Source organism: Chenopodium quinoa, unplaced genomic scaffold (genome assembly GCF_001683475.1).
Source record: "Chenopodium quinoa cultivar QQ74 unplaced genomic scaffold, ASM168347v1, whole genome shotgun sequence".
Classification (NCBI taxonomy): Eukaryota; Viridiplantae; Streptophyta; class Magnoliopsida; order Caryophyllales; family Amaranthaceae; genus Chenopodium; species Chenopodium quinoa.
In genome coordinates this window covers 23236867-23249731 of record NW_018742204.1, presented here as the reverse complement: position 1 = coordinate 23249731, position 12865 = coordinate 23236867, and the positions used below count along the sequence as shown (strand labels likewise).

The window sequence follows — 12865 nt, the reverse complement described above, 5'->3', positions numbered from 1 at the left end:
CCAAGAACAAACAACAACATTTTCAACCATTTCAACTCACGAGAAGTGAGAGCCATAGACCTGTATTCGGCTTCAGAGGAGGATGTAGCGACAGTCGGCTATTTCTTAGTCTTCCAAGAAACAGGGGAACGACCTAAGAAAACAAAATAACCTGACAAGGAACGCCGACTCAACGGACACGCCGCCCAATCACTATCACAAAACGCCGTCAAGCGTAAATCCTGCATTGGTCGCAACAAAATACCTTGTCCCGGACTACCCTTAAGATAGCATAAGACACAAATAGCCGCATCCCAATGAGAAACCTGTGGAACACTAAAAAACTGTGCCAAAACATGCACTGATTAACTCAACTCCGGTCGAGTAACCTACAAGTAAACCAAACGACCAACCAAACGATGATACCGTTCCGGATGAGAGAACGGCTCACCGGAAGCATGAGCAAGACGATGATTCTGCTCCATTGGAGTATCAATGGGTTTACAGCCCAACATTCCTGCTTCAGTCAAAATATCGAGAGCATACTTCCGTTGAGAAAGAAAGATGCCCTCGGGACTCCAAGCGACCTTAATGCCTAAGAAATACTTAAGCAAACCCAAATCCTTCATATAGAAGCATTTGCTCAAATAGGCTTTAAATCGAACAATGGCCTCATGAGAGGAGCCTGCAATTATCAAATCATCGACATATACAAGAACATGCAAAGAGACACTGCCCTGTACATAGCTAAATAGAGAGTAATCAGCATATGAGTTTTTAAACCCAAAACCTCGCAGAGCACTTGACAGTTTTGAAAACCACTGTCTTGGGGCTTGTTTCAAGCCATATAAAGATTTCTCCAACCTGCAAACTTTGCCAGGCGTCGGAGTACCGTACCCTGGAGGAAACTGGTTATATACTTCTTCATCCAAATCACCATGAAGAAATGCATTATGAACATCAATCTAATGTAACTCCCAATTCAAAGACACATCAACAACTAATAAGATACGTACCGTAGTCATCTTTGCAACTGGAGCGAACGTCTCATTATAATCAACACCTTCAACCTGACGATTGCCATAAACAACCAAACGAGCCTTGAGACGTTCCACTTTTGATTTGTCAGTGTACTTGATTTTATACACCCAACCACTACCAATAGCCTTCTTGCCCGGAGGAAGATCCACAACGGTCCATGTGCCATTGCGTTCTAGAGCATCAATCTCATCTTGCATATCCTTACGCCAACCGACGTCTTTAACCGCCTCTTTGAATGAAGACGGTTCCTTTCCCTTAGTGATCGTCGCCAAAAAGCACCTGTGTCTGTTAGAAAAACGATTATATTCAACATGACAAGCTATAGGGAAAGGTTTACCTGAGGAATGTGATTGAGGAGGGACGACATGTGTTGTAGAAGGGTCTATATTTTCAGTGATGATAGTATGAATGACATAATTCCAATGCCACGAAGGAGGCCGTTTTTCACGATGACCACGACCCAAATTATCCGACGTACTCCCCCTCAAATATTCCGGATCAATAAAAATATAAAAAGATATGAATATAATTAAAATAATGGATTTTGTTGAATAATGTTTTGGTATATAAGTTTTCTTCATTCTCCTCGAATTTCTTTTATTTAGTTCTTTTAACCTTTCTATTATGAATATGTTTCAATATTATCAATCCATATTGTTCCTCTTCATACACTTCTTAGGTAATAACTAACAACAATTTAATCATCAATTTTATTTGACAAAGTAATTTTATTTCTTTTCTTATTATTGATGTTTATAATGCGACAAGTTTGTTTGTTTGAAATGCAGGAATGAGTTTAGCAGCCAAGTTCACGTTTGTCAACCAATGCACCTACACCATTATGGCCCGCCACGCTCACCGGTGCCGGCACCCCTTTATGTTGGAAATAGGTAATGCAAACGGATTCTCGCGCCCGATCGAGCGGTGGTTCGCCCGACCGGGCGGAGGTGGCTAAGGAAAATAGGTGAACTCTCGCGCCCGATCAGGCGGCCTCGCCCGACCGGGCGACGGACTCGAGTTTTTGACGAGCCCGATCGGGCGGCTTTCGCTCGATGGCTCGCCCAGGGTGGGTTCCATCTCGCGCCCAATTGGGCGGCTTTCGCCCAATGGCTCGCCCGGGGTGGGTTCCATCTCGCGCCCGATCGGGCGGCTGCTTGCCCGATCGGGCCCGCCTTTTTCCTAGGTCGGTTTGCTTTACGTGTCTCCTTTTTCCGGAACTCATATAAATACGAGTCTTGCCTCTTCATAAGAAATTCATTCACTTTTCAACCCGAAAACACAAAACCTACCCTTTGAGATCTGAACAGTTCTTGAGCAATTCCACTCTTCGAGTTCGGGTGCACGGATTACGGAGAGAGTTGCGTTAAACTTGGGGGGCGTGTGTCACTAGAAAACCTGTACCGGTGGTGGCGTATTTCGCTTCTAAGGCAGTGGATTATTGTTTTACGGCGTGACTGTGAGTTTGAGATCTTCAACCAAGTATTTTCCCTTTCATCTTCTCTATTTTTTGTTATTGGAATCGACAGGTATTTTACCAACATGAACTCCCTGCTTCTGCCACTGGTTTTTCTCTTCTCCCTGGAGCCACCAATGTCCTTAATATCCCAGCGTTGTGGTCGGGCCGGATGTGGGCCCGGACCGATGTAGATTTTTGGCTCACTCATAATAAAGTCTGGCCTATAAAAATGTACTGATCATTCTAACAAGAAGTGTTTGTTACCTGATTAAGTATAATTTTACTCCATACCTATATTTTTTTGAAAAAAAAATTCAATAGTGAGTCAACTATATATGATCCAATTGAGTCATCTTAGGCATTAAATTATAACATTTTTATAAATTCAAAAAACAATAATATTAATGCTTTTGATCTACGCAGTCTTAATCAAGTATCAGCATTAAAGATACTCGTAGTTTCTAAGATAGTATTCAATGTTAGCTTAAAAATGTATAACAAAATGACATTTTGTTCAATTTCAACTTCTCCTGTTCGCTCTATCCAGGGCTGGCTCTTTAATGTTTATATTAATATTAATAATCGTAACAAAAGAATGAATATAATTGACCGGAAACTGCACGTTACTCTTTCTATGTTTCTATCACGAACGTTTTTCCAATTTGAGCTCTAAACGTAAACTATTGACAAAAATGGTTGCGTGGCAAAACTATTTACCAAACTAAGCTTCCAGGGTAAATCGCTGTCTCGGACAGCGTTTTACCCCTGGTTTTTTTTTTTTAAAAAAATTCAACTGGTAAACGCTGTCCCAGACAGCGTTTTACCTTCTGTATTTTTTTAAATTCAGTAGGGCATAAAACGCTGTCTCGGACAGCGTTTTATCCTTGGGTTTTTTTTTTTAAAAAAAAACCGACTACAACTATTTTATATGTTCAACATAAAGCGCTGTCTGAGACAGCGTTTTATGTTCAAGCATAAAACGCTGTCTCAGACAGCGCTTTATGCTTGAACATAAAGCGCTGTCTCAGACAGCGCTTTTTTGCTGGAAACAGCAACCAGCATCCAGGCAGAAAACAAGCTTCAGCAAACAGCTTGCATGCTGCAGTCCTCCAACAGCCACCACAACAGCCAGCTCCACAGCCCTACCGTCCATCGTATCTGTTCACATGCAATTTAACAAATCCCAACAGAGTTAACGCATTAGCAATTAACCAAAATGTTAACGATCAAATGTTCCAAATGTTATTAAATCAAAATGTTCCAAATGTTATTAAATCAAAATTTTCTATTACAAAATAATTCCTCCATCTACGATTACAACGAATTTCAGTTAACAGTCATGGGTCCTCTGAGGGTCTCGATGGACACGTTATAGGGCGTCCAGGTTGTCTCGCAAGGGATTGGCCAGAATTGCGGTAGGGCTGTGGAGCTGGCTGTTGTGGTGTTAACAGTTGGGATTTGTTAAATTGCATGTTGGGATTGCGGTAATGCGTTAAATCTGTTGGGATTTGTTAAATTGCATGTGAACAGATACGATGGACGGTAGGGCTGTGGAGCTGGCTGTTGTGGTGGCTGTTGGAGGACTGCAGCATGCAAGCTGTTTGCTGAAGCTTGTTTTCTGCCTGGATGCTGGTTGCTGTTTCCAGCAAAAAAGCGCTGTCTGAGACAACGCTTTATGTTCAAGCATAAAGCGCTGTCTGAGACAGCGTTTTATGTTCAAGCATAAAGCGCTGTCTGAGACAGCGCTTTATGTTGAACATATATAATAGTTGTAGTTGGTTTTTTTTTTTAAAAAAAACCCAAGGATAAAACGCTGTCCGAGACAGCGTTTTATGCCCTACTGAATTTAAAAAAATACAGAAGGTAAAACGCTGTCTGGGACAGCGTTTACCAGTTGAATTTTTTAAAAAAAAAAAAACCAGGGGTAAAACGCTGTCCGAGACAGCGATTTACCCTGGAAGCTTAGTTTGGTAAATAGTTTTGCCACGCAACCATTTTTGTCAATAGTTTACGTTTAGAGCTCAAATTGGAAAAACGTTCTTCTATCATCATGTATAATTCTACATTACAGTTCCATGCATCAATAACCATCATTGTTTTCGTTCTGCATTTAAAATACCGGTTTATCCATTTACATGTAGCACTTCAATCTCCTAGTAATAAAATCATTAAATCAATCACTTGAATCATTAGAATCTCATATGAAATCTCAAAAAAATCGACACCCAAAAATAAAAGGAATTGCAGTATAAAAAAATATTTACTGTTGAATTTTTCATCCTTTTTTTTTACAGCTCTTTTCACATCATGACAGTCGTTAATGGATCATGTCTCAGATAAAGGAATAGAAGGAGGGATGAGGCGATAATATATTTAATGGAACCAAAATCCTATAGACTTTGATTGATTATATTGATTTCATTTTTCAAATATGTTATTTTAGTCATGTTTAAATTTTTTCATGTAACTCAATGATGATCATGTTGTAAAAGGAAGAGTGGTATTTTGGTATAAAGGTGGACACTAAATCATCCCCTCTTTCCTTGCATAATAGAGATTAAATATTATATGTACTAGTTCAACAATAGTATAACAAAACAATTTGAAACCAATATTTATGATGACTTGGGAATAATTCAAAGTTGATGTTTCGTGTTTCTACTTTAGTCTTGCTACGTTTCCACTCTATACTACCTATATAATTATTATTATTATTATTATTATTTTTTTTTTTTTTGAAACGGGCCTATATATTATTTCTAATACTCCGTTATAATATAGAAATGAGTGATTGATGGAGGGAAAGAATGCACATGGCCACATACACTGGCGGATCTACTAAGGAACCAGGGGGTCACGTGCTACCCCTAGTTTTTTTTTAAAAATATTTATTGTTTTAGTATAATTATTAAATTGGCAACTATTGTCGCAGCGGTAGAATTGCTGAATTGTGTTGATGGTGGGAAATGGCTGGCAAGTTGCAAGTTCGATACCTCACACATTAACTTCTATTCTTTTGCTTTAGCCTACATATTTTTACTTTTGTCTCACTCTATTTTTTTTTAATTATCTCTACCACTTTATTAATTATCTTAGAAACCAATTTCTTCTACCTTATAGATTATTAAACAAGGCTAAACCAAAATTATATAGGGATGAATTGAACAATTGTGAGGCAAAGTATGAATAGTTTCAAATTTACAATACGTCAATACCAAAGAGTTAAGTTATTTCTTTTTCAAACAAAAATATTTATTGTATATTTTTTTGTTTAATTCCTACACACTTATAAAAAAAATTCTAGACTCAAATTGATTTTTTTTTTTTGATATTTTTCGTCTAACTTATTGCTTGAAGAAAGGTTACTTAAATTCTAATTAATAGAAATTTTAGTTTCTAGTATGGTGCTACCCCTACTTGATAATCCTGGATCCGCCACTGGCCACATATATATATCAACCTTATAGAATTTCAGTTCTAAACTTGAAAGCCATGGCAATATGACATAGTAACATTAATTACAAATAAAATAACAAAAACAAAGAAATAACTCAGGATTCTATATTAAGAGATGTATCCATGCCTATTAAATTATCTTCCATGCACTCACATGCCTAGCTACTTCTCCACCCATTCCCAACTGTTACAATTCTTCTGTTGTGATGAAAGTCCTTAAGGAATACACTCTTCTTCTTATAATCTTGTTGATTCATATCATTACATTTTCATTTTGCCCATCAGTAGAATCTTGCAACGCTGTTGATGAAGAGGCGTTGCTCGAATTCAAGCGTGGAATAATAGGGGACCCTCAGTACCTAGATATATAGTTGGGTTCCTAAGACCAACTGTTGCGCGCACTGGGGAGGTGTAAGCTGTGATCCTGTCACCGGAAGGGTAGATACACTCTACGTATATAACCCTGTAGGTATACTCTCCCCTTACATTGGTAATCTTACGTACCTTAAAGTTCTTGGAATTTATAATGATGAGGGAGATAATGATGCGGGAGATGAAGGGTTATCTGGTTCCATACCTCCTGAACTAGGAAACCTCTCTAATTTAACTTATCTTAATCTTTACGACAATAGCCTTGAAGGTCCGTTACCCTCTTCATTAGGTAACCTCCATAAGCTACAACATCTCATCCTTCGCAATAACTACCTCTCCGGTGTCATACCCTGTAATATCTTTAGATCATTCAAGTCACTTTTAACTCTAGATCTGCAGTATAATAGATTCATTGGCCCATTACCTTCTTCCATTGCAAATCTGGTCTCACTTACCGACCTTGATCTTACCGGAAACTATTTCTCCGGTGAAATTCCAGTTGGTATTGGCAAGCTCAAGAACCTTACAAGATTAAATTTGCTCTATAATCAGTTTAACGGAAGCATACCTAAATCCATCTTTCAACTTCCGAGGGTGGAATTTGTAGATCTTTCCTATAACAATCTCAATGCTCCTCTACCAGAGTTTGTGGTAAGTAATGTCTCTAGCATGCAAGAATTACACCTTACATATAATGATATCATTGGAGTTATACCTGATTCTATAGGCCAACTTTCCAAGTTGAAACTTTTATAACAAACTTAGTGGCCCTATTCCTTGTTCCATAGGTGGACTCAAAAATGTGGATAACATAGGTTTGAGTTTCAATCAATTAAGTGGTGTTTTACCGGAATCTATAGGTCAACTTAAATCACTAGTGTATTTAGATTTGCCATCAACGATGGGCAATCTAAACCAACTACTAGAGATTAGTGCCTCAAATAATAGCATTGTAGGTCCAATACCTTGGAGTTTTTAAAATTATCTCATAATCAACTTGTTGGTCCACTACCTTCTGAACTTTCTAGACTACAAACATTAAGCACTCTCGATATATCCTACAATCCTACCCTTAAATTAGTGAATATACCACATTTGATCTCTGAGTTAAACATTGTATCTCTTTATTTAGCTGGGACAGGGATCAAAGGGCGACTTCCTGAATGGTTATCCTCTTGCTTGGGTATAAAAGATCTTGATTTGTCGAGTAATCAGATCAGTGGGACGTTACCTTCATGGATAGGAAATTTCAGCAGTTTGAGGTACCTTAACATATCCAATAATAAATTCTACTCAAAACTTCCAGTGGAGTTTAGTAATCTCTCCCAACTCTTAGACCTTGATCTTCATTCCAACAACTTCAATGGATCATTGGGAGTAATATTTTTTAGTCGAGAGGGGTACGAGTACTATAATTCCATTGATGTGTCTCGGAATAAGTTTACCGGTCCAATTCACAAAGATATAGGCTTTCTACTAGCTATGAAACCCATTACAATCTTACTGGAAGCATTCCGAAAGAGGTGTTGAATTTTGAAAACTTACAAAGGTTTGATGTCTCGAGAAATCTACTTAGTGGAAGCATTCCTCCACACAATGCAAGTATCCCTGCATCTGCATTTTCACATAATCCTGGACTATGTGCTCCTCCACTCCCTCCTTGTAAGCGTTTGTAATATGTGTACACACAGCTTCGTTCTTACCAAAATAATTATGGTTTAATCAGGCTACTTACCACACCTTGTATTATTAATTGTATTTACTCTTCCAATGAAAATATTGTATTACTATATATATGGTGATCTATTGATCTAATTGTGTTCTTGTCTGAGTAATTTTCACTAGGATGGAAAATCTTAGTAAAACAAAGTCTGATTATTAAGCTATCATAATGCTTAAAGATGCAGTCGGTAATAATTGCTATGAATATCGTATTATATACTTCCTTCGTTCTTTATTACAATATTTACTGCAGATGCTGAGGTTGTGTGGTGTCAGGAAGAACCAATGAACATGGGCGCTTACAGCTACATTGCACCTCGTTTATGTACTGCAATGAAATCTGTAAATAGAGGAACTGCTGATGACATTAAGTATGTTGGGCGCCTTCCATCTGCTGCAACTGCTACTGGTTTTATCTCAGTTCATAGCAAAGAACAGACCGAGCTCGTGCAGAAGGCATTGCAACCAGAGCCAATCCCATTCCCATGAGCCTCTGCTTGATTTTTTATATGATGGACCAAATTTGAGAAAAGAGAGAGCATATTTGGTCTCTCCAAATGTTTTGTGCAGTAAAATAATTCCAAAATCTATTCTTGATTTGATGAATTTTGATCCTTTTTACTACGTATTTCAAGAAATATACAAGGCCAATACGGAGTACTAATATTTTATAATAGGAAAATTTGTTAGTCCTTCGGCCCTGTATACAATTTTTTTTTTTTTGCAAAACACGTTCGCAGCAACTTATAAACGAGGGGGTATTTTTCTTGTTATGAAACGGAGGTAATTTTTATAATTTATATGAATAATAGTACTCTTAAAATTATTCGATGAGTAAAAGTACCCTTAATATAATTCAACTTTTTTTATAAGGAATAATTAAAAAAGGGAGTAACACATAAAACTAATGCCGTACATACCCTACTACTCCGATATCATCTCATAGCTATTGGAAAATCTAATTTATGACACGGCAAAAAACCATTACTTTAGCGGCTTTAGCCTTTAAGGAATTAAGGCTTTAAGTAACCAATTTCCAAAACTAGAATAACATTACCACCTGTAAAACAATTTCAAATACGTAGATTTTACATTAAAATAAAGTAAAAAGAACACAAAACAAAAGTAATTTACCATGAAGAATTAAATGACGTTTAATTTCTTCCATTTCTTAGGAATAAAATTAGAATTATAGTTTACCGACTTTCTATCATCTATATAAGTTTAGTCATACCATTCTCAACCACCTATATACAAGTTTTAATTTTTTTTTTTTTTTTTCATATAGTTTTTTATATTCTGTTTATGAACTAACTTTCCTAGTGGACAATTTGCCATAACTTATAATAATTTATAAGATATGAATATAATTAAAATAACAGATTTTGTTGAATAATTTTTTGGTATATAAGTTTTCTTCATTCTCCTCAAATTTCTTTTATTTAGCTCTTTTAACTCTTCTATTATGACTATGTTTCAATATTATCAATCCATATTGTTCCTCTTCATACACTTCTTAGGTAATAACTAACAACAACTTAATCATCAATTTTATTTGTCAAAGTAATTATTTCTTTTCTTATTATTGTATGTTTATAATGGGACACAAGTTTGTTTGTATGAAATGCAGGAATGAGTTTAGCAGCCAAGTTCACGTTTGTCAACCAATGCACCTACACCATATGGCCCGCCACGCTCACCGGCGCCGGCACCCCTGAACTCCCTGCTTCCGCTACCGGTTTTTCTCTTCTCCCTGGAGCCACCAATGTCCTTAATATCCCAGCGTCGTGGTCGGGCCGGATGTGGGCCCGCACCCTTTGCACCGCGAACTCAGCCGGTGGGAACTTTTCGTGTGCAACGGCCGATTGTGGGAGCGGGTCGGTGGAGTGCTCCGGGTCGGGTGCCCGCCCACCCGCCACCCTCGCCGAGTTTACTCTGAACGGGTCGGGTGGGATGGACTTTTATGATGTTAGCCTTGTAGACGGGTACAACCTACCCATGATGGTTCGGCCCGTGGGTGGGTCGGGTAATTGTTCGTCCACGGGCTGCATGGTGGACCTAAATGGGTCATGCCCAACAGAGCTCCAAGTTGTAACTAGCACATATGGGTCAAACGTTGAAGAGGTTGCATGTAAGAGTGCGTGTGAGGCATTTGGCGACGCACAATACTGTTGTAGCGGACCCAATGCAACGCCGGATACATGCAAGCCGAGCAAGTACTCAGAGTTCTTCAAGGCAGCTTGCCCAAGTGCTTATAGCTATGCATATGATGATGCGACTAGCACTTTTACTTGCAATGGTGCTGATTATGTCATCACATTTTGTCCTACTACAACTACCACGTAAGTTATTTTGATTTTTAAACAAAATTAAACCACCTTCATCAATTCATGCATACGTTAATTATTGTAGAAAATGATTGTAGGATATATATGATGAAAATCATAATTAATTATTTTTATTATACTCCTTACATCCCTAAAATTGTCCTTTTACAATATTTTCTTAAAAAAGGGTTAAAAGATAAAAACATTCAATAAAACTAAAACTACTGCAGAGTAACATTTATTATTCCACCATAGAAGTACAATATAACGAGTCAACGGATATAAGATTACAAACTTATAAGCAAATAAATAACTAATTAGCATAATAATGTACATACATTTGTATCATTGTATGAACATAATTATATGAGTATAATAATAAGTTGGTCAACATGGTAGATACATTATAATGGTACCATTATATAAATGATTTTCATACATCATGAAAACCGAGTTGAATACCACATCCTAACATTTTCTCACCATTTACATAAATATATATGATGATCAAAGTATCACACGTCAGATATCTGTTTCTTGTACTTGGCATCCAAATTATTTTTTAATTTTTTTTCCCAGCATGTAGCAATATTGCATGGACATGATTAGCTGTACTACTACGTATCAACCCCAACTAATTAATTAGCATAATTATTGGATCTATTCTAATCTAATATTAATATGTTTATTCTCTAACTAATTAATGATGAGCCTAACTATTAATCTCATATAGTCGTAAATCGTAATATACAATGTATACATTCTTGATCTCGGTTTGGAGTTGATAGTCACGTTAATAATGTAATCTGAATTAGTATACAGATTCTAAATTCGGAATAGGTGTTCAAGAAATTTTGAATTTGCTCACAATATCTTTATTTTTTTCTTTTTATAGTGGTAAATCAAGTGGGACCCAGTCACCAAATCCATCAGCAATCGCACCAGATTATTATCTCATGGACTCATCAAGCAACTATTTGATTCAATCATCAATTGTAGGACTACTAATAACAATGATTATTTGGCTGTCATTATATCAATAATTATGGGCCTATAAGTAAATGAACCTCAAATTAAGGTTGCAAAACTTGTCCAGAAAGCCCAATAAATTGATGGTTAGCATTTTTGATTGATTTATGTTATGGGCTTATGGTAATGGGATGAGGCCCAAAGTTTAGCTGCAAATTTAAAAGTAAACAATGTAACATAGATCGAATTAATTTGTGCTGTCAAAGAAAATTTTGAATATTGAAATCTTTTAATTATTCATTTTTGCTAGAAAAAACCCTTGAAATTAAGTTTTAGCATATCTTCACTTCCGCTGTGCACTCACCGACCCTAACAGCTTAAACTAGTATATATATTGTTTCAAAAAAAAATACAAACTAGTATATATATCACTAATATACATATATTGTGTAAAAATGTTAAAAATGCATATTTGAGCTTAAACTCGTACGAAGTATATCACTAAATATCACTAATATGGTGGAAATTTTATACTTCCTCCGTTTTTTTATTATTGCACCATAGGGGTTGGATGCAAATATTTTGATAGTGGAAAAAAGTAAGAGAGAGAAAGGTAAAAATACAAAATTGCCCATGTGACATATTGATAAACTAAAAAGTAAGTGTGAAAAAATAAGGGTATGTTGGGTAATTGTAGTGTGAACACAAATAATTTTTTTCCTAAAGAGGAAATGGTGCAATATTTGTGAAACTTCCTTAAAAGGCAAGTGGTGCAATAATAAAAGAACGGAGGAAGTATATGATAGACTTGCATATACAGTATTAAACTTTTGGTTAAAAGTCCAAAATAATCAAAAGAAAAGCATAGTTTTGATACGGATTAGAGCAATCTAATGACGAATCTAGTTAATTAGACACGACTAACAAGCTGAGGACTATTTTCAATTTTTTTTTTTGAAGGGATTCTTGTTTGGTTAATTATATATATTTTTTTCAATATTTTATACGACTATTTACACTGAAAAAATAACAAAAAACACATGTGCTATACATTATCATTTTATTCTTTTATTTTATTATTATTTTATACATTAAAGCGATCTAAATTCACAATCAACTTTATATTATTATCTCCTTCTTGCGAATTGCATGCTTGAAAGTAACTTATGATTTAATACCAATATAATTAGCACTTTATTCCACAAATTTAGGATCGTATACTAAAGGCCCGTTATATATATCTATCACTTCTCGTTGAATTTATTGGCATGTATGGTAGAATCTCCTATTATTATATACTTCAAATAATTAATTTCTATAAAATCAAAGTAGTGGACTACTATAAATGAGCACTCATACTCGATCTACATTATAAGATATATGAAGAATTATTTATAAATAAAGTGAAACAATGGATCCAACATCGAACTCTAGAATATTAATTAAAATGAATTATTTAATACATGGTCAGATAAATTCAGAATTATTTATTATCTGTCAAATATTGATAATCCTCTGCCATAATTTATCCTTATGTATTTAG

At 36.0% G+C, this 12865-nt stretch overlaps 2 protein-coding genes and 1 pseudogene across 2 annotated transcripts; all 3 read left to right on the top strand.

The window, feature by feature from the left end:
- Positions 1-4011: 4011 nt before the first annotated feature.
- On the top strand, positions 4012-7115 carry LOC110690382 (probable leucine-rich repeat receptor-like protein kinase At1g35710). Its single transcript, XM_021867237.1, has 3 exons — positions 4012-4108; positions 5409-5460; positions 6304-7115. The coding sequence occupies exons 1-3, from the start codon at positions 4012-4014 to the stop codon at positions 7058-7060; spliced, it is 906 nt and encodes a 301-aa protein (XP_021722929.1). The 3' UTR covers positions 7061-7115.
- Positions 7116-7255: 140 nt separating this feature from the next.
- Positions 7256-8163, top strand: LOC110690307 (annotated as a pseudogene).
- A 1118-nt stretch (positions 8164-9281) lies between these two features.
- Positions 9282-11652, top strand: LOC110724682 (thaumatin-like protein 1b). The gene is made up of 3 exons (XM_021904129.1): positions 9282-9546; positions 9657-10368; positions 11249-11652. The coding sequence occupies exons 1-3, from the start codon at positions 9492-9494 to the stop codon at positions 11394-11396; spliced, it is 915 nt and encodes a 304-aa protein (XP_021759821.1). The 5' UTR covers positions 9282-9491; the 3' UTR covers positions 11397-11652.
- The last annotated feature ends 1213 nt before the right edge of the window (positions 11653-12865 follow it).